General features: G+C 25.2%; 1 protein-coding gene across 3 annotated transcripts in view; it reads left to right on the top strand.

Moving 5' to 3' along the window:
- Positions 1-24,590, top strand: part of LOC129610760 (uncharacterized) — a 69,455-nt gene that overhangs the window by 30,968 nt on the left and 13,897 nt on the right. For all 3 annotated transcript variants that reach the window (XM_055523455.1, XM_055523454.1, XM_055523456.1), the window contains exons 2-4: positions 16,848-16,942; positions 23,512-23,623; positions 23,747-23,844. In XM_055523455.1, coding sequence (XP_055379430.1) covers positions 16,848-16,942; positions 23,512-23,623; positions 23,747-23,844 — 305 coding nt within the window. The remainder of the gene's footprint in view (positions 1-16,847; positions 16,943-23,511; positions 23,624-23,746; positions 23,845-24,590) is intronic.

The following is a 24,590-nucleotide window of genomic DNA, read 5'->3' as shown; positions in this document are numbered from 1 at the left end:
ACATTGAAATTATTTCAATATTGAATAAGAACTTAAAATCCACAAAACGTAATTAAAAAACATATACGTTTCTTAAGGCTCTGGTGATTCAGTAAAGTGTACAATGTTATATATCATTGTTTAGGGCATCAAAAATGGGTAAAATTTTTGTTTGGAACTAGTTGTCAAAGCTCAACGGTTTCCTAGATACAGGGATTTTAACGAATTTCCTTCCTTATAACTTCCCTTCCGAAAAAGACAGTGGCTTCAAATTAATAGTTTTCGAAAGGGCTGGAAAAGGGTTTGAAAGCAACATATAACTTAATTTTTTATTTTATGATTTACTATAGGTAATCAAATTTTTTATTCACATTAAATTAAGCAGATATATTCTTCTCTCATTCGGAATATTTGCCTGAAGGATACCATCAAATTTCATATCACCACATTTTTACATTTTGTATAAATTATGGTCTGATGTCAAGCGACATTAAATTAATACAAAAATTTTATTTTCTTTCATGTTATGAAATAAATTTCGCTGAATCTCTGATATGCTATAGTAAATTAAGGAAATGTTGTGAAGATTATTTAAATGATATTGTAAAATAAAAGATAATTTCTAAATCATAATTTTAGACCAAACGAAATTAGAAGTATTTTTCATTAAAATGACAATAACTAAATAAAATATAATCAAATATGCTTAACTTAAAACTCAAAATATTTACTGGGATTTGATGATAATGCACAACCCTCTTACGAAACTAACGAAGACATTTTACTTTACTTCCTCACTCCTTTTTTTCTGATTATTTATTGCGAGACACATATAAGAAGAACGAAATTAAATTAATTTTATTACGAATTAAAATTAATCAGGTTTTTATCTTTATTTCAGGAAAATATCTTATATGATTATATTCCCTTAAATAAAAAAAATTTCACCAATTTTTTAGAACAATATAAAAAAATATATAATAAATTTTCAACGACAATTGGTTAAGAGGTTAAAAAAGAATACACCATCTATCATTAGTTAAAATTAGTACTAAATTGTAAATTACACAATTTTTTAAATATAACAATTACCAAATCTCACAGTTTACTATATTAAGTGCATATTTTTTAAATTTTTTACTAAACTAAGTTGCAAGAAATAATCTTCGCCCAGAATACATTCTGCAAAGCAAACTCATACATGAGAAAATCACACGTCAAATAGAACTTTGCCGTTATATAATTTCTGTAAATTTAAATTTGAAATTAAGAATTGATATTAAAATTTTTTAATATAATAAGTTATAGCTCCTAATCGGAAGCATTCTTTACAGAATCAATTTTGTATGCAAAAACAAAAGTAGGCTGAACTTTATAGCAAACTTGCAATTAACTTCTCCGCTTACGGACGTTGCAAAAATAAGTTCCTTAAATTTTAATCCTTAAATTTTTTATAATTTCACCCACACACTATTTGCAAAATTATTTTTTGAGTTTAATCAAAATGCAATCTGCCAGAACTGCCAGAAAAATCTACAATCACGAAACAGTTTTCCATACATTTTAAAAACATTTTAAAATCCTTTTAATATCAAAACCAAACCAATTTCAAAAACATTTTACAACTTTGTTTAATATATTAAATTTTTAAATTAATCAACATTTCAAAGTTAAATAAATTTTAATTTAAAATGCGTGTATGAAGAACGAGTTCGTTTTTATACAAAACTCTCATACAAAAAAACATTCAATGCAGTTTTGCTTTTCTTTCATCAGATATTCAGAATAGTGAAATAATTTTAAATGCAAAAAAAATTATTCTAGAAAGCAAAAAAAAATTATTTAAAGCCCCTGGGCCAATCTCAAAAACTATTAATCAACGAAACACAATTTAGAATTTCTAAACACAACTGTTTAGTTTTCATAAAATCTTAACTTATGATCTATAATACCCCTAAGGGTTATCGTGCGTATAGAATAATATAAAAAGTTTTATACTCGTATATAGGATGTGTTACAGTTTATATATAAGAAAGCAGCAATAATCAGTTTGAACTAATGAAAATTTAACATGATTGTATCGAAAATAATATTTTCTATTTGAATATTTTATTACACCGCAATATCAAAATATTTTGAGTTGGTGTACCAATATAAATCAGTTTTCAAATGTGGGATAACCTTATGCATTTTATCATGTTATACTTTAAAAGTTATTCTGTTAAAATGTAAATTTGTAGAACTCCATTGATATTTTTGATGAATTATAGTATACATGGAAAATGATAAATGTAGCACATCTGCATTAGAGGATAACAAAATCAAAATATTCAGTCCGTTTCAAGATATCACTGTTTTATTCGAAATTTTTTTTGTTTATGATCTGTTATAAGATAATTATGGAATCAATGAAAAGGATTTCGTGACGATTTTATATAAAATCAAAATAATATTAAATATATTCGCATTTGTAATTTATTTCTTACAATCTTTTTCAAATAATTTAAGATTTCAGGTCATAATTTTTCCTTCAGCAAAATCATAAACTTTACTTACATATTATTATGTTAATATCATATTTGTGCAAACGTATGTGATCATGTGATCATTTTTATTGGAATATATTATAGGTATATAGATACATATATAAGATACATATATGAGATGGTCTTCACACTTTGAACTGTGTTACAATACGATTTTTATGTTGAACTGTGTTACAATACAGATACGAATTCAATGTATATCAAATCATCAAATTTGAAATTTTTATGACAGAAAAATCTTTAGAGTATAAGAGTAGTTGAGAGGAGCATTTACTCAAATTTATCCATTTTAAAACGTCCTTATATAAAAAATAATTTTAAAATTCTTTAATTTCAAATTTACTGGTTTGTAATTTACGAACAAACTACACATTTCAAAATTTTACATTATTGTTGATTTGCTTCATTACTGCTCTGTTATCTCTTTACCCCAGCAAAATGTATTAACTAAATTCTCTACACCTCTACAATTAAAAAACTTTACTTTATTTTCTACATGCACATTTGTTAGACTCTAAATATTTCAACCCCTTGCATAACGTGAACTGAAGTTAATTGTAACAGAAGCAAAATTTCAAGTTTCAAATTACACACATTGTGTGAGGATGAATAGAAGTTTCCATAAAAACTTTTTGCTATGTTCTAACTAACCGTACAAAAAAACCGAAAAAAAAAACAAAGGCGAAAATAAAATTTTTCTCCCATCATTTTATATCATAGTCCAACTTGATTCAGTCGAATTCATATTGACTTGTATACCTAATATAAAAATATGGTACAAATTTTTCAGAATATTGGAAGTTTCTTTATAGTTTCTACAAGGATAAATTTCCATAATATATGTACATATAACATAAGATTATTATTATTAAGATATGGGGGGTAAAAACTTTTTTGAATATTAAATGATGCATAAAATAAGAAGAGAAAATCGAATTTATTAGATGAATTGAAATGGATTCGAAAAACTTTTTTAGAACTTTTTTGTTTTCTAAATTTATTTAAATGTTACTAATTTTAAATAATAGAAAATTTTTTATAAAAAAAAAAACTTTTCAAAGTAGAAACTTTATACAAGAATATCGCATTGATTTTTGGAATATAAAAATGGAATAAGAATATTGCCATACAATATACATTCAGTCCTATTCTTACTACACAACAAGGATTTCAAATTGAATTGCAATAAATTCATACTAATATTTCTGAAACAAATATCAGTTAGGTACCGCAATAAACTAAATCAAATAATCGATAAAAGGTTATCGTAAAATCAATAAAAGGCTAAAATAACCCAAATATTTTTGAAAAGAAATTTGTCCCTTTATGTTGAAGTACAAAATTAGAAATTCTATGTAAAGAATAAGAAATAAACTTAGGTGTGAAACTTAAGCTCCATGCTCCATGCACAGTTATTGGAAGCAAGTTGGTCTGCTAACAAATTGTTTTTTTTTTTTGAGTAATCAGAATTGTTAATAAATTATTAACAAAAATTAATACCTGATTGAATTCAGTTTTTACATACCCTTAGGATGTACCGTAAAGAACTGAAAAACGTAGCAGGTAACGTAAAAGAACTAATAATACGCTACACTACGTTTGCTGTTGCGTTCTCTCTTTGACTGGTTTATGGATGAAATTAAGAATTTCTAAAATTAAAATATCAAAAGAGGAATTTTAAAGGTGCAGAGGAATTCAAAGAGGGATTCAAAGTTCTAAGGAAAATAACGACAGAGGATATAACAGATATGGAAAACAATTTGTTTTTATTCAAGAAAAAAATTGTTGCAAAATAAAAATATTAACGGTTATTTTGTAGTAGGGGCATTTGCCTAACTGTTTCATAAAACAAAAAGCAAATATTATCCTTTTTTGTTTGTGAAAATTGAAAAGTATTTGTTCCCGTACGATGCACGCAATTATAAAAGAAGTTGTAAATGTTATAGAAAAGCATTCAATAGGCCTTTCGTAGGTCAAGTAGTCGTGCTAGAGAGATCTGCATCCTCTTTCTAATTGCTTTAATTTCCAAGGAGCTTTGCAAAGAAATTACAGCTTTGTGAACAGGCGCATATTACAGTAAAATTTTCTGAAACTATGCTAAAAAGTATAGTTCAATTATATGCGGCTAAATTTACGCGGCTATTTGAAGTTTATATGTTGATAACAGGAACCCTATTGTTGCGACATTGAATTGGCGAAAAATATTGTTTTCAAAATAAATAATAAATTGCTATAACATTCTTTAATTATACACGTATACAAATGATGTGAATCAAATTTTTTGTTAATTATCATAAGTTCTAAAATAATTATTATTATCTATTTTACTCTGCCTTTCATATTATAAATTTATTCAGGTGTACACATTTATACATATATTTATAATTAATAAAATTTTATAGCAACTTTGTAACTTTACGTGTGTTTCATTATACAAAACTGAGATCATTGAACAATTATCTATTATTATCAAAAAAAAAAAAAAACAAAATGAAACAACTAGACACTACAAGTATGCTCAAATTAACGGCCTCTCTTCTAAGCTAATATAATCTTACATATTTACATACCATATAATTATACATAGATCATGAATTTATGTATAACACGAAATCGCACTTGAATCAAATTATCATATTTACGATATCGTAATTTCTTTATCACAAAATTTACGCAACAAACGATTAAGTGTGTATAAGCATAATAAATGAATATAATGTGTTCGTGCATATATAAGTATTGCGCAGCCTTTAGGTTAACTACCATTTTAAAAGGTTATTTAGAGAATACTTTTTTTTTGTGTTTAAAATCGGACTACTTTTATAATTTGTCAAAAGTTATTTTATATTTATCTAAGATAATATTATTTTATCTCAATTATTATAGATTATTTGTTAAAACATTTTGCTTATTAGTTTCACTTCATCTGTCCCAACTTTTATATACAAAATATATAGGAAAAATTGCTACGATAGCTTAAAAAAAAAGAGATACTCGTAAGGATGAAATTTCGTAGGTAGAAATCAAACTCATGAAATTCTTTCTTGTTTTAATACAAATGTTAAAAATTATCGAAAGACAAAGATAGGCGGGTCCAAACTGTCATCAGGCCTATCAATAGTGGGTTCTATCGTGTTTACTGTTTATTTTGGTTCTATCGTGTTTTTGAGTCTACTTTCCGTGAAGGAAGGCACGAAAGTGCTGCCACAACACTATAGGCTAAAACGAGAGATCTCGTTCGAGACTTTAGTCTTTTTGTCCAAACCCTCTTCCCTATATAATTCAGGAGGCCTCGACATTTTCTTGCTGTTCTGAACGCGCCCTATATTTCTTGTCACTAATGGAAATACAATTTTTTTTTTCAAGTTACTGAATCCCAAGATATTTTTCAATTCTGCACGTGGAGAAAGATAATAATTAATTTTTTCTATCACAAAAAATGGAAGGGAATTTCAGAAGGTCATCAGTTGAACCTTTAAATTGATTGTCATCTCAAAACAGTTTTTCATTAATTTGTAAAGTAATTGTTCTGGTAGACGGCAATCCGTATGAGTTCATTTTTTATGAGCTATAGTCGATATTATGAGCTCCATCGAACTATCATCGAATTAAGAATGCAAAACTAATTTCTTTCTATTTAGAACTACGTAGTAACCTTCGTTGCTTTCACTAAATGATTTATAACAATTTCATTCTATATCTTTAGGCTTTTTGGAAAAATTTCTTTACAATTCCGCCTACAATTATGCAAAATTATATGGTATTAATAGAATAAATTCAATTAAATAACTATTTATACCTAACAGTTTTCCTTTCAATGTAAACTCTAAATAAATGCTTAAATTGTTAAAGACTAAAATTGTTAAACGTCCTGTTCTACAAACCTTCATTTCAATCGACACCATTTTTTTTGTTTTTGCATATCATGCCCATTTTAACATTAAAATTCTAATCTATTCTAAGATCTTAATAAATGCCAAATTTTATAATCAACAAAACATGTCTAATGAATTTAACCTCAGACTTACCTGCAATAATATAGCTATTAAATAAAAAAAAATTAAATATAGTTATTTTAATTACTTAATGATCCTTAAAAACCAAAATAGTAACAAAAACTTAAAAAGTCGATTACAAAATTTAGTTTTTTTTTTTTAACCATTTCAATTAAATTTTTTCTGTTTTTTTTTTCTTTCTTTAATTAGCATATACATGAAAACTTTAAATATTTTAAATAAATTTAATTAATACCTTATTTTTTTGGTTTTTCACCTTTTTTTGTGCGTTGTTTGCTTGGTTTGTGTGTCTTTTTACGTGTAATTAATTATACCACACAGTCATTTATTTAAAAGTGATTTTAAAATGGCTAATTTTATTTATAATATAACATAAATGAAAAAAAGCAGAAAATAAATAAAAAAAAAATTGTGCATTCATTGAAAATTTAAAAATAGAAAAAACAAAAATTGCACCTATTTATTCGAAAATTAATTTGTTGGCTTTTTTTAAGTGGTAGTAAAAGTGACTAAAGTATAAAATAAAAAATACCAAAAATAATTAAAAATATTTTCATTAATTATATTTGTAAAAGCAAATACAAATATAAATTATATTCATGTGTGTTGGTATAAAATTTTTTTATAATATTGAAGAATTTTATTCGCCATTGAAATAATATGAAATTGAATGTATTCACTGTATGTAATTGAGTGTAGTTTACAAATGCTATTTTGTAAAAAATTTAAGAGACTGTACGGTTACTCCATTTGTTTTTTAAACATTTGAAACAATTTAATTTTGAAAAATAAAATATTGTTATATTTATGTTAAAACTATTATATTACATTGAAGATTTTATTTGGGATCAGTACTATATTTTAATTACCATACAGGATCGAGCGACTAATTGCATTTTGATTTCTCTAGTTCTATGAACAATTGCTAATTTAGTGATTATAATAAAATCATACTCATAACCAGCGTCGGATCTATCAGATATGCGAAGTAATCATTTGCCATAAGCGTCTGAAACAGGAGGTAAAAACTAAATTTTAAAATATTAAAATTTTTCTCAATTCTCTGGCAAAATTTTTTTTCTTTCTATTTACAACGAAATTATCATTATAACATGTCCCTTTGTATGTACACAAACATGGAAAAACAAAAAGCCGAGATTTTGGTTCCTAGGCTTCTATAAATGATTTTACGACTTATTATTCCAGTTTCGAAAAGTTCACTTTTTAGAAACCGTGTAGGGCGACAACTAAGTTAGAACCGGCTCTGCTCATACCAAAAATATTTTAACGATAGTTCTTAAAAAAATTTTTTAATTTCAAATAACTAGAAATTAAGAAAAAAGCAATAATGAAAAAATTCATATTGTTGTACTTTACCTTATTTTCTTACACTGAGCCTTATATTCTTATACTTTCTGTAATAATTTAAAAAATTACATACGAATTATTCTGTTCTTATATAAGAAAAACAAGGCTTTTACTATTTTAGCTCTAAAAATTAACTTTGTCCAAATTGTAGTAAATTTACTGTTCTATATTACAATATTGAAAAAAAAAAAAATTAAACCATTATCCAAGTAAAAATTTTATATAGAAAAACTTTCAACATTTTATAATTTCAAAAATATTATTCAAAAAATTGCAAATACAAACACATTGCCTATTTAATGCACATTCAAACAAAAACATATTTAAATATACATAATATACATATAAGTATGGGTTATTATTTATATTTTATAATAAAATTTAAAGCAGGTTATAAAATAAAATTTAACAAAATGTTAACGTTCACCTGTATTACATTTTATCCAATTTAATTTAACATTAATTTTATTTTTCAGTAAATTAAAATTTTATTTTTATATATGTAGAGTATAGAAAAAATAATGAACTCTTCTATATAATATACAAATCTACAAATTATTATAATTGTATATATATTGGTACACATGTGTATTTTCAGTATTAATTTTCTTATTTTAATTTATGTGGACTAAAATGGTCGCATATAATATATTCTTGTATATAATAAAAATTTGAACCCCACTATATCAAATTTTTATTTTTTTAGTTTTATTTCTATTACTATATACTACGAGTATAATAATATAACTATATAAATTAAAATATAAAAATGATAGCGACGAAAATATTAAAATTTTTGAATTATTTTTGATTTTAGTTTTTAATTTTTTCTAGTTTTGGTTTTCTCATTGCTCCTATATATGCGCGATTGTTGTCATTGCCTTAATCACTTTAATAAATTTTAAATTTTAGTTCAAATACGTATGTATATATGTATATATAAGAATGTAATACTAATACTGAATTTTTATACTTTACAATACACAAGAAGATATTAGAAACGTACATACACATTTATTAATTCTTCTTTGATTTGGAGTGGGTAATATTAATGGCAAAAAATAATATATTGCTAAAATTATTATACAATATATTGAAGAGAGTTTATAAATTTTTACTATACACTATACTTAGGTTGTAGAACACGTTCATATTTATTATAATATAACAGAAAAAAGATATATAACTCATACACATAATGAAATTTCTTATGCCTTAAATGTAGAAAAGGTTGGTGTATGAAAAGCGATTCATATAAAATGTCCGAAAAATTTATAGTTTATTTTAATTCATATGATTAGTTTATTTGTAACCGAATTTATCATTTTGCAATAATAAAGCAATGAACTTTTGACCAAATCTTGTTTTACTATAAATAATATATTTTCCTACTAAATTAAGAAAGAAAGATTTTAATAGATGTGCAGCTGTTTTTTTATTGTCATATGAATAAATACAGGGGCGTGTGTAATTAAGTCAAAATATTATTTACATAAGAAATATATACACAAATCAACAATCTATATATATAACGCAGTATAAACAATATTATTATTTTTTTAGGAACACCTTGTCAATGTTAATTAGTATTGACAAGGGATATAATCGAACTTTCAAAAAAAAATTTCGTTATTGACGTTTTACCGCGTTATAACCCAACATGTTTTTTATGAAAATAGGTAATTTTATAACTGCAGACTAGAAGAAGACAACATTGCAAAAGTTTTAAGAAACAACGACATTTTTATTGATCAAAATAAGAAAATGTGACCAATTATCCGAAACCTTATTTATGTGCAATGGAATTGTAATTCTTACTTATGTGCACAAAATCAAAATTTTTCAATATTGTGTTTCATTTTAGATTTTGAAATACTAAAATCAAATTTTCCCATTATATTTCTTTGATAAAAATTTATTACCAAAAAATTGTATAGAAAAGTTGATATCTAAAAATTAGCATATTTTCGGGGGCTGATAAAATATTTAATTATGAACGAATTTTACCTAAGATTTTTTTTACCAGAAAAAAAAAATGATGACATAAAATTAATGATTTATTTTGTTTTAATATACCTTCACATACACATCTTAAAATTTTCGACTTTTTATGATTAAATTAAATTAAATATACATAATTAATTTTGTAAATCAGCTGAAAAAATGAATACAGTGGTGAAAATAACATTCTGAACTATTAAATAACAAAATTCTAGTTGAATAAATCTCTTTAATTGCATCTAGTCTTAATTGAATTATTTGAACAGTAAAATTTTGAACCATTTCCACGTATAACAATAAAAGCAATTTTAAAACGACGAAAGCAAAATAATAAATTGTCAAATAAAATTCGAAGAAATTTGTAAAAATTTAAAATATATTACAATTGTTTCAATTGCACTTAAAGTTTAACCTGTAAGAACTGATCTACATTCTCTTAAATATTTTCTATAAGGTTCTTTTTAAAAGAGTACCTATATGTATTCAGTTACTTGTGTATTTTCAAAACTGATGCTGCAAAATATTTTTTTAGATCAAAAAAATGATAACATTATCGAAACACAGAACTATAATAATTAATTTTAAACTATCAATTGTTTCAACTTTATCAACGATACACAATCATTATTTCATGTACTAGAAAATCAACTATAGACTTAAATCAATACTATACACGCACTATTCTTATATTATACTAAATAGTATAATACATATATTAAACGCTAAATGCTACGTACATACAAAGATATTGTGCTGCATAGAATCCAATATAAAATTTTATCTTGCCTCACAAAATTATTCATTTTAAATAAATAGCTATGATGATGTTCTTTCTATACAAGTATTCCTATATTTTATTTTGTATTTCAAATATTATTTATAAAACTGTAATATAGAAAAAAATTAAAATTGCAAATTTTTGTATAACGAAACAGCGGTTTCTCTGATTGTAATGGATGTAAAATTTTATCAAATGGATGTTTTTCAATTTTAAAATTACATGCCAATATAGTTATTATTATCGTTTATTCGTTTTCTTTTAAGCAAAATTTTATATACACACATCCATATGTATACAAATATACCTAATGTATGTAGAAACGAATTGAACGTGGGTGAATTTAATCACGTCTCATATATGTTAAAACTATAGAGAGAATATAAGAGCCAAAATAAAATAAAGAAAATATCATCTTATGAATTGAGAATCTTTACATTTGCGAGCATCGTTTTTTTTTTCATATTGTTGTCTTGTTGCTTATTTCCTTATATTGGAATTTAAATTATAAAACTTGTCTAGTCTATTAACAGGATGTTTTAGATATACTATATAAAAATACTTATTTTCTTATCTAAATTTAAATCAAATGATATAAGATATAAACAAGTATAAGGTTTAATGAGAATAACATGTGAGATGAAAATAAGTACATATTAGTTAAATAAAAAAGTTTCAATGGAATTGAAAAAAAAAAATCACGATTTAAAAATTTACTCCTGAGTAACGTAAACGAGTACTAAAATCACAGCAAGTTATAATAAAAAAAAAATATTATAAATTGATACAATATTGATAGTGTCAGATTTATAAATTAACCTACAATTTTTTGTCTTCAAAAAATTCATTATTTAAAAAAAAGGGTAAAATTTTAAAATTTTACTACAAAACTCCTGAAATATTCATACTGCTTAATAAATCATTTGAATTTAAAATTTTTCCTTGACTCATAAAATACTTCTTTTTTTCAAAATAACAATCTTCCTTTATTAGCCTAGAAATTGAGAATTTTACAAAAAAATACAAAATTTCTATATTATATTAATTGCGATAGCACTTCTATTTTTCTATCCAAAGCTTTAATAAAAATTAATTTAGTAAGTCATAAGTTCCACTTAAAAATTTTTGCTTCACTTCCAATTTTAATAATTTTAGACATTATTTTTCAGTTCATCATTCTCAGTTTCGACTAATTTTCTTGTAAAAATTTTGTGGAAACACTATTTATTTTAAGTAACAAAACATTTTCCGTATGATTCAATCGACCTTAAAAAAAACACATCCGCATTTTTTCTCAAAGCTAAAAAGTATTTATAATGCGAATACTGGATTTAATTGAATATTCATTTCAGAATTTATAAGATTCTTGCAAGTTTTAATCATATTTGACTAAATTAAATGGAATACCTATTAGTGTTAAAATTCATTAACAATAATAATTTCATTTTGCTAAAATACAATACTCGTAGAAGAACTAGTGAAAGAAACTTATATTTTTTTTCTTTTTAATTACCATTGCATGTAATTATAATGTTTATGACAAAATTGTCTAGTCACTTGATATTTACTTATAATATCTGTAATTATACAAACACACTCAATCAATCAAATAGAACTTCTCAGATTCTCATAGCTTACCGTTTTGTGTTGTAGAAGCTTTTAAAAATACTTGAACAAAAATCATTAAACTTCATTACTTTCATAAAACAATTTTCCTATATTTTATACATATGTATGTACACATACATATTATTATTTAAAATTTATTATGGCAAAACAAATTTGATTGATTGGCCCTGTAAAATTATTTAATTAACTACAAATTAATAACATTTGAGAACAATATTTGTAAATTGTCCTTCATACTTGCAGTTTTATGATGAATAAATCGCAATTTTTTATAACCGAATCTAATATGTACGTAAAAATATACAAGTTACAACCAAATTTCACTTAAATCATAACCCTTAAACTTTTAAATAAGTGTTCATAGTTGTTATATAATTCAATTTTTGGCACTCCGTTTTTATGAATTGCTTACAGGAGTTGTTGTGCGAACCAATAAACTTTGAGTTGAATCGCGAAAATTGGTTCGAATATCTGCTATAACTTAAATAAAAATACTCAAAAAATATATTTTGATTATATTTCGGAAACTATTAAACCTTAAGTATTTGCATTTGTTATTTTGCAAATGACTACAGTAAAAGTTTTTACTGTATAAGTTTTTTTAATAGCTTCCATGCAAATATAAAATGTTGGATAATTGTTGGATAACAAAAACATAGAAACTTCACAAAATTTAATAAGCTGGACAATATTAACAAGTTTAACTTCATACCTCTGTAGCTCAGTTGATAGAGCGTCCGCCTAGAAAGCGGTAGGTCACTGGTTCGAGTCCAGTTCGAGGAGAAAAATTGTTTTAATGAATTTTTCTGCCTTTAACTCGTTCCTTTGATTACGTCATCCATCTGTTCTGCAGTTGCATGAAGAAATTTCCATTAAGATAAATTTAACAGCAGGGTTTTATGAAATAATCTGTACGAGTATCTCAAGTTGACGCGACCAAATCTATATGTTCTTGTTTTGCAACTATTCAGTTGGTATTCAGTTGATATTCAGTTGATTTACGAAATGGTTATTTATAATATCACAAAATTCTAAATTATTGGAATTTTATTAAGATTTTTATACCCGTACGAACGTATGTTCGAAGGGTATACTAAATTTGCCTTACCGTTTGTAACGCTAAGAAATAACGGTGTTAGATATAGACTCAAGTGTATGTTTTTGATCAGCGTCAAATTCTGAGTTGATTTGGCTTTGTCTGTCCGTCCGTCCGTCCGTCCGTCCGTCCGAACGATAACTCAAAAACTAATTGAGCTAAGTTCACCAAATTTTCACAAATGATTTATTGTAGTAAGTGCCAGAACCCTATTTAAATTGGACATGATCGGAGTACCGGTTCGGGTAGCTGCCATACAACTTCAAAATTTATTTGGCTATATCTCAGAAACTATAAAAGTTATGGTATTGAAATTTCACACAAACGAATATATCAGTAGGGCCAATGTGTCAGATAAAAGTCGTTGAAATTACTTGGCTCCTTCTGGTACCTGCCATACAACTTCAAAAGTTATTTGGCTATATTTCAGGAACTATTAAAGCTATGGTATTGAAATTTCACACAAACGAATATATTAGTAGGCCCAATGTGTCTCATAAAAGTCGTTGAAATTACTTGGCTCCTTCTTGTACCTGCCATACAACTTCAAAAGTTATTTGACTATATCTCAGAAACTATAAAAGCTGTGATATTGAGATTTCACAAAAGTGAATATATTAGTAGGGCCGATATGCTTGATAAAATTCGCCAAAATTTCTTGGCGGAAAAATTTCTCTTTCTGGTAGGTGCCATACAACATCAATAGTAGTTTGGCACAACCAGTATTTTGAATAACACATAGTACTGAAATTTTGCATAAATTAATATGGTAATACGGCAACTTAAAGTCATAGTCTGCCCCATAGTTAGTTATGGAACATTAGTTATTCGCACATAGGATAACTAATTCGTACGGGTATCACAGAGTTGACAAGGTCAACTCTATTTTTTTTCTCGTTTTTAAATAATTTTTAAAAATAAATAAACAATAATCGCAAAAACAACACCAATTCTAATGGAACATAAATATTAGAAGTTATTCCCATATATATATGTACATATGTACATAAAAATCAACCTCTCAAGGAATATACACATAAAATACAAGCCCCACCTTAATTGACTGAATATTTTCTTTCTAATGGGTTTAATCTTGAAGATTTGATTGTCATTTTAAATAATTTAAAATGACTTGTACTGTAAAAAGGACTAGTTTTAAGTAACACCTAAGTTTTTGGTACGAATTAAGACTTTCATGCAATTTTACAATGGATTTTCTTAAATCGCTTGTTATTAGTTTGTTAGAAAGTATCTTTTACTCCTTTACAGAACTGAAAATAAATTCAGAATTTTAAAAAATTCTAACTCTTCTAATAGTATGTTCTTACCAGCAGCATGTCAGCATAATATAAGAAACGTCAATGGCAGTACAATTTTTAAACCCAAGTTCTATCAGTAAATTATCAAAAGTAAATAAGAAAAATTGCAACATTTCGTCGGCAATTTCTTCATGCTTCTGTAGCTCAATTGGTAGAGCGTCCGCCTAGAAAGCGGTAGGTCACTGGTTCGAGTCCAGTTCGAGGAGAAAAATTTTTTTAATGAATTTTTCTGCCTTTAACTCGTTCCTTTGATTACGTCATCCATCTGTTCTGCAGTTGCATGAAGAAGTTTCCATTAAGATAAAAATGCAACATGTTTCTTTTTTTGCTGCTAACAATGCTTTCTGCTGCTTATTTTTTTGATTTTAAAAGAGTACTTACTACTTGACCAGCCATTTCTGATTTTCTCCCAGCTCCTGACATAGGAGCTTTTTTGTTTTGACTTAGAACATAATCATTTAAGTACAGAATTTTTAAAAACACCTTGTCATTTGATTATACTGAAACTGACATTTTAACTTCACAACTTAATTGCAATTAAAAAATGTAAATAATTAAAATATATTTCGAAAAAGGTAAGTTTTTAAAGGGTTTCATATGTATTTCAGACTGAGTGAAAACCAAACTAATATGATTGTGGTCGATTATGGAGCATATATACACCACACCGAATAAATTATTTATTTATTCCATGTGGTGTTTTATCCTCAAATTTTTTCCGAATTAATATAAACCAGAACTCGTACATACATATATATACACACATTTATAACTAAATCTAGTAACAAAAATTTCTTCTCTATACTAACTCTTCATTAACGTTTTGTAAAATTCATGTTTTCTGTAATAGAAACAAAAAAGGTTTAATTTAATTAGCATTAAAATAAATGTGATAGGGTATGGGAACTTCTCTTACTGAAAGTACCCGTAGGTGATCTAATAAAGAAAATATTATATACGTAGGACAAATAAATACATACATATTATATACAAGTACAATATACATAAGAATTGATTACGAATTCCTGATAAAATAGCAAAAAAAAAAAATGGGAAAATAAAAAATCCAGATGGTAAAGTTGTTTTAAAATTCCATCTAATTTTTAAAGCACAAAAATTCATTAAAATAAAAAAAGAAACAAAATAAAGAAGTATAGGAAGCTACCAGCTCAACCTTAACAAGTGTTTACTTATATTGAATGTAAGTATAGATAATCTGTATCAACAACTTAGTCTCGTACAGGCACTAAATTTATTGCAAAAAATAGTAACAACTTAATTAACATTTTAAGTAAAGTGACTGTTTTTGGCTGTTACCAACTTCATTCTTTTTTTATTCTATATGCATGTATGCTTTTCTTCTTTAGTATGTTTACCAACAGAGTTTTGCGTAGAGAATCAATATAGAGATTGAATGAAAAATAAGAAAATAATAAAACGGTAAATTTTGTTTAAGAATAGCATGTAAAGTGATTAAAATTAAATGTACACATAGTTTAATAAAGAATACAGCAGAATAGTGAATCTTCATTGGATATCATGTGAAGCACTTACACTTCAATATATTTATATATGGAGTCATCAAAATGTAAACTGTATAACATAGTAATAATAATTTACAGTGCATATAGTAAAGTCAAAAAATTATTTGTTCATGTAATGTAGGTGGGTACTTTTCATTATATAGATGCTACCAAACAGTTCATGAATAACTTATTACAGTTATTACAGAAACTACCAAAATTCATGAATAACGTTTAATGTTTAACCGGTGTTTAAATTAAAAACTTGTAATTAATTTCAAGTTAAGCACAGCCAACATAACTTTAAGCTTTTAATAGTCGATTAAATTAATTTGAATTTTCTATTTTAACATACTCGTAAAAACCAAAATAATTTAGAAAAGCTGCTGTTATACCAAAAAAATTTTGATATTGCGAGCTATTTTTATTCTTAAACGTTATTGGTTGCATTATTTTAGAGGCAATGACACATACTCGTAATTACGTTATATTTTTGGAAAAGAATTTTAATTTAATACCAGATATCTAACTAAAAAAAAAACTCTTGCTGTGATTCAATTAAAATCATAAATATTTCATTTTCATTTTCTAGGGATTTCTACAAAAATTCTTTCATTTATTTGATTTGGATGGTCGAGGATATTTGGAACAAGATGCATGGATTGAACAAATTAAAGGAAGATTATCGTAAGTTTTAATTTATATTTAATAACTTTTTAAAAAATTTAAACCTTCAATATTATAAATTTGTTATTCATTATGAAATTTTAAATATTTAAGTTTAGCTTAAACATGAACGTAAAAAATTTTATCTACATATTGATAATTAAAATCAAAATAAAAAATTCGATAACAAAATTTTCTTTAGATTTTTAAAAGAATTTGGTTTAATTAACTTAGAAGGAACTGGAAATTTAGAAAGAGAAACATGGAATGAATTAAATGAAGATGTGTAAGTATGTATATATAGATCTTGTATGTTCCTGTCCAAGAATATTATTTGATTTCGTTATTAAATTAATGTTCGTCTACTTTTGTTCTTTAAAATGAATTTGTAAATAATTTTTTGTACATATTTGTTTTATAAAATACATTAAAAAAAACTATAAATTTCCCTTTGAAAATTTTCCATGAAAATACCTAAAATATTCGATTTTATGATATCACCCCGAATTCTAAAATATCGTTTTACCTTAGTTTGTAAGACACATTGATTTCCACATGATCATGAGCGGTATTTGTTATTCTATTCTCCGTATGGAAAATAATAGTTCATATAGATATAGAATGTGATAATTTTAACTTTAATTTTTGCACCCGTAACTTGTCTTGTATTTATTATATAGTTTACATTTGGGATACGATTTTAAAAAAATGTTCTTTTAAAGTTTTCTCATGCTTTTCCCATATGTACAGCAGTACTTAAAAAATATCTTATTGCAAAAAATTGAATATGAAAATCCTTTTCCTTTACTTCTTAATTAAATTTTTATGTAAATATTGGAAATAACCACATATTAAGGTGCTGCAGTTGAAGACTTAAATTTTAAGCCTTATTCTTTTCGTACATTTAGACCAAAGCATCATCACCCATTACACTTGTAAGGTTGTTGTCCGAAACTAAACAATTTGAACGATAGACAATTCAAAACATAAAGGTTTCCACGATCTATTCACACATCTTGTAAACGAAATTAATTGTTTATTTTTCCTAACAATATACACAATTTATTGCATAGAAATCTGCGTTACTGAAACAGTAGCTAAGAAACCTATGATTACAACAGATATTACAGATTTTATATTATGATCTATCATATATTCACGAATTTCAAGAATACTTATAATGAATTTTTGAAAGATTTTTCTTAATTTGAACCTAATCGAAACTTCTTCTGAAGAAAACGGTAACATCTCTTAAATATTAATATGTTGAAGTTTTATGCATCTTTATAAAAAATTTTATACATAATTTCAAAATCTGTAGGAATATGAGTAATACAATTTGGGTACTTTAAGATTACAAACTTTTTTTTGGATTTGTTAGAATAAAATTTTAAATTTATTTAAATTAATAAATTTAAGCTATAAAAATGTATACGTAATTTTAATAAATAGTGTACTGTTCACGCATATACTTAGGCTCTTATTATGACCGGCGAAGCGGATGAAATTTTTGGCGAATATGATTTTTTGATATTATGATTAGCGAATTCGCCTAAATTTTAGGCGAATGATCTATCAAATCTGTCGAATGAAAATTCTGTATGGCAAGCTTGGCAAATGAAACCAAAAATCAAAATACATATATGTGGTGTTAACCATATTATTTTCGGTAGGCTTTTCGATGTATCACGGTAGCAACATTTTGGATCTGGCAGGCGAAAGCATAATTCGATGATCATAATTTAAAATTTCATTCGATTCGTCTAGTACGTTCGATTCGCCTAGACATTCGCTTCGCCGATCATAATAAGAGTATTAATCAAATAACTTTAATATGTCACTAAAACGGAAAAAATAGCATTTATAATGTCAACAATTTTTGTTTATTTGCTCCTTTAACATTAAGACGAATAAGTACTTAAAATTTCAAACGAAAACAAAAATGTATTAAGAGTTAAAAATAATTTTAAGTCTATACAAAACTTTTCTCAAAGGTACTCGTATAATTTTCAAAAAAAAAATTATGACCAAGAGGAAAACAGACTAAAAACTACAACTGTGTTAATTCCTAAACGCAAAATTAATAATATTTTTTTTTTCTTATTTAATTATGAAAATTGAAAGAATCAAACGAAATTTTACACATAAATATATTATCTATGGTACATAGAATAAAATTTCTGTAGAATAAATGAGTTGAATAAGAAAATAAAAACCAAATACTGAATTTGATAATTCTACCAACTTTCTCAAATTAATTGAAACATATGCCATCAGTTATCAGTTTATTCTATCACATTATATAAATAGAAAACAAATATTTCATTTCTAATGGATTCTGTCTTTCTGTATATTACCCGTGTATTACCTATACATTATTGTTTAGCACTTTGATTTAGCTTTTTGTTAGTTTAAATTGCAAAGAATTCTCTGTCTTTTGCAGAATTGTGCAACCTGTTTCCTTTTTAAAAAATTATATGTTGCAAGATAATAAGATAAGTTTATCAAAGTAAATGAATCTCCTTTAAAGCAAATAATTTCTATGTATGTATATCTTAGTTTTCTTTGATTATTTGTCAACAAAAAAAAAAATTTTTAAGAATTTATAGCTCAATAATAAGGATTATATGTATGTAACAAATTATACGTGTGAATTTATCTTGTATTTCAAGTAAATATTTTTTAACAAAATCTTTTGGAAATATAGAATTGTATACTGTATACTATATGAATTTATAATGCTATAACCTATTAAATGCATAAAATTCACAAAATTAAAATTTTTGATTCTTAAATAATAACAATTATTTGGGGAAGAGTTTAAAGGGTAAAGAGTAGTCGTTAAAAATTTTCGAAATATATTATTGCATTCATTACGCTTTCATAAACAAAATCACTTCATATACAGAGATACTAGTTATTGAGTTTAATATATAAAAAATTAAATCAATTGAACCATTTTTTTCTATCTTCCCACCCTCCTAGTTTGCAGGCTTTTAATTTGTTACGGTTTCTTTTAATTTTTACTCCCTAAACGTATGCAATAATTGCCTGCTCCACGTTAAAATATAAAATCGTAAACCCATAAAATTCAATAAAAATAAATAAACTGTATGATTTTTTTTCCTATTTCTCTATATTAAAAGAGTTAGAGAATTCTTCTATAAAAACTCTTTATTCTGTAAATTTAAAGAGAGAATTCTTCTATCAAAACAAATTATAATTAAACATTTTTGATTTAGAATATTCGTGTTTCCCCAACACATGTATGTTCAAAAAGACACTTGTATTGCAACGGTAATAAAATGTAATGTACGCACGTTATATCTACATATATATGTTATAAAACTGAATACAATGCTCATTACTTTCGATCCTTATTCTCAATTTCGGAATATATTTAACTGATACTAAGTTAGAAGATTCATTCATGGAGTAGACACAAATGCGTAGGTATATAAAATCTTGTTATCTATAAAAGTAATAAATATATTCAAAAAAGGAAAAAAAATTTACTTGAAAATGAATTTTAAAATATTTTTTCCACTTTAAGAATATATAGAATTTTCCAGATGCATTTCCTGATCTTATCTAAAAAACAAAAATGAATAATTCAAATATTTTTAAATTATATAGATGTTATTTGTAACTAAAGTGTAGTTGGTTGCATTGTACATAGATTGTTTCTGATAACAAAGAGTTTCTTTTCTCCTCTAAATCACTGAAATAAATTATAAAAATATCTTTACTTATCTTTAAAAAGAGTTACAGTCTTAAAATTATTACAATATGGTTTATATCGTAGATTTAGTACATTTAAATTAAATAATTGTTTGCTCATAAAAAACTATCATACGGCTGGCTAAACACTTTCAATGTTCGTTTAAATTAAATCGACGGTGAACGCCATGCGTTCAATGCTGCTGTGATGATTTTGATAAATTTGTGCAGATGTACGCCTTTTTATTAATGTTTTGTTTTGCCTTTTGATTATTTGAAGTCAAATAATCAAACTACAGCACTCTCGATTAAGTGTGGCTTTTAATTGAATGTATAGAGAAATTTGATAAGTATACTTTTCCCAATGATAGCGCTTATGAACTAAATTATTAAAACATTAGAGAACTTCATTTAGGACGCAACTTGAGACGTATAACTTTCTATCACTTATAACAAAAAAACCAATAACGTATATATATTCTGGTAGATGGCTCCATATTTTTTGGTATATGAAAAATAAACGTCAAATCGTTAATAAGAAGAAACGTCAATTTCTACCTAAATTTCTTATATTTAAAAGAGTTTTATTTTACATAAAAATCTTCTATTATATTTATCAATTCTAATTACTTTTTGAACAAATGGTTTTTTTAAAATGGTTGCTGCATTAAATATCGGGAGGTCAACTTAGATACTCTAACTTAATGCATATCTATGCAAGCGTCTTTTATGTTGAAGTGAGAAATTAAATTAAATTGATTTAAAGTTGACAAATCCCCCTTTGCACATGTAAACGATTTTTTCTATCTCATTTTTAAAATCTCTGTTATCTAATTCTACTTACAGAATTTTCTCAGCATTTATAAGTACATTTGAAATGAAGCAACAAATTAATGTAAAATTTTTTAAGGTTCTTTTTCTTATACTTTGAAGAACTCTGCCTAATCAATTAACATTTCAGAACTTAATCAAAATAATTTATCTTTGGTAATTTTTGATGTTGATATTCAGTATGTTATTTATGGTGCTCTACCAGAGCCTGATTATGTCTCGCTCCATATTTTATTTTATTTTTTAAATACTTTTCTATATATACATACATTATGTGCATGTTGTAGGTACAGAATTGATATACGACATACATGATATTATTATGAATAATGGAATTTGATAAGTATTCGACATCAACAAAATATTTTAATAATTTAATAAATTCTTTGTAATTTGGGAAATTAGTAAGACTTTAATACACACTTAGCATTACGAAGTTTTCTGATTTTTAGTTAACTAAATTCAAAAACTTAAAATTTCATTTAAAATTTAACATGCATATCTAATATGTTTAAATTGACACGTACCTTACATGATGATGTTTTCTTTGAATTGGAACTTTCCAGAATTGGAACTCCCAAATTCCAATTCCGGAACTTGAAGTTCACACAAAAGATTCTTTTGAATATTATATAAAAAGTTCTGCGGATAATCTTAGGCGTATAGATGAGAATCTTCTTATAAAATATGGTTTCTGCCTAAAAAAACTTTTTGTTTAGTTTACTATAAGTGATTGTGAGAAAAGGCGTAAATATTCGATGCTTTTCTTCATAGATCGTATTTTTGATTGAAGAAATTAGATTGACATTCTGTGTACTCTTGGTCACATTCTGTGTATACAAAAATGTACTTCCACATAATTTATACATTTGTATGTCCGCTTATAATTTAATATTATCCAATATATATACGATATAGATACACTGACAAGCCTTATGTTGAAAAACACCTCATTACGAAAGCAAGTTATTAAGTTTTCCATTTTTTAATTCCACGTTACAATATTTTGCATATTAAAAAATATATTTTTCAACAATTCTATAAAAACCATGATTTCTGGAATAATGTAATTAAAAATATTAAGTAAGAAGTAAAAATTTTATCTCTCTACCAATTTTAAAGAAAAATTGTATGATTGTGTCAATAATTTCAACATTTTCATACTTAAAAATTCTCAAATATACAATCAAAATGCTTTGAATGTTTTATGCATTCATTTAAAGATGTAGCCGGGCAATGCGACAAACGGTATTTGTATGAAAAATAAATCAAATTTAAGTAATCGTTTTTTAACATAATAAATTTATTGATGACACAACAATTTGCCATTAATCATCCAATAAATTTTCATATTTTCAACAAAAGAAATGCAAAATAAATTTTCATAATAAATTTTGTTCCATATGTCATTACAAAAAAATTAATGATTTTGGGAACTTGACCAATTTTAAAGTAAATTATGACTTTTTAATAAATATTGAAAATTTTTTGGCAACCATAATTTATATTATTATACTGTTATTACAATAGTAAACATAATGTATGGCCGAGGCTATATTATGCAAAAAATTAACTGCATTGTATAAATCATGTAACACTGAAGCTTGTTTTCCGTAGTAGCCAGGTTATCCACCTCAAATTAAATACAAAATGTTATACATTGTGCTGCGAGAATTTTTCACAGGTTAATCTTTAATAGGTTAATGCTTAAATGTTCAATGCGTTCAGATTTCGTTATATAAGTTTGCGATATGCCGACGAAATCTTAAGGTGGTCTTATTGCATAATTTCACATTTATAAGTTGTCACTTGAAACGGAACCTAATTCGATTTGTCATAAATACATATATATTTTACATTATATATTAACATATGTAATATGCTATATATGTATATAATATGAAAAAAATTTAATGTAATGTAAACATAACCTTTATGTTTTTTTAATAGAGATTTTATGTAAAAATTTAATTATCATTTTATGTAATTTTCTGAATAAACTCAATTTTCTTACTTAATCTTTTAATTTTATTATTCAGGGATGAAGGACAAATTGATTTTGCAGAGCAACTTGAATCAGTAGCGTATGTCATTTGTGGTGAAGGTAAAATTACAAATAGCAAATTTGGTGACATATGGAAAACACGTGGTGTAAGTACAATCACATTCAGTCATACGTATTTGAATAAATTATATTAAATTAAAATTTAAATTTTTAATTGATATACAAACATATATTTGTACATTAGTTAATCTGATTACTTTTTTTTTTAGATATTAGATAAATTATATCGACTTATTGATATAGATGGGACAAATTTAATAACAACAAATCAAATTATGGAATTCATTTCAAATTTAACTAATCAACGGTAAGTCTAAATTTTTGTATATAATTATATGCGTTAAGATAATGAAGTAAAAGATCCAGAAAAGAATTTATTACTTCTGTAAATAATCAATACAATTCTACATATTTTATATTCAAAGGAAAATTCTCGATTTTTAAGATTGTGTTGCATGTGTAATATTTTCCAAAAAAAAATTATCTTTAAACACATATGACTACCAAAAAAATTCAATAATTTTAAAATTTAATCAATTGAGTTTTATTAATTTTTTTTTTTAAATTCACCAATACTAGTATAAATTTTTAGAAACATTCAGTTAAGTTTTATAGATACGCCCACGTATTGTAATATTTAAGATCTACAAATTTTTTGAAAACTGTTTGTAACACCTCTCTACTTAGATTAATAAAATGCAATGAAAGCGCCATAATAAAAAATATGCAGGACAGAATTTACTTTATTAAATTAAAAATTATATTTAATTTTTCTTCTATCATGTGAAATTTACTATTTAGCGTTTACAAGTTGTTACTCTAAAAACCACGACAATTGTATGTATTTTCTACATTTTCAGCAATTTTCAAAAAAAAATCGAACAAAAACATTATTATTAATTTCACTCTATCCATCCGACTGTTCGTGGATGTGTCTTCAAAACTTCTACATCCTTTAAGATAGAATGTCAAAATTTTGTATACAAATAGATCTTCACCACTAAAAATTTATTTCTCTAGAAGAAAATTTTCACCAATCTTCCTACTTAAAGC

The sequence above is a fragment of the Condylostylus longicornis genome, unplaced genomic scaffold, assembly GCF_029603195.1.
Source record: "Condylostylus longicornis isolate FDR11 unplaced genomic scaffold, ASM2960319v2 ptg000048l, whole genome shotgun sequence".
In the NCBI taxonomy this organism is placed as follows: domain Eukaryota; kingdom Metazoa; phylum Arthropoda; class Insecta; order Diptera; family Dolichopodidae; genus Condylostylus; species Condylostylus longicornis.
This window is presented reverse-complemented; position numbering and strand designations above follow the sequence as displayed.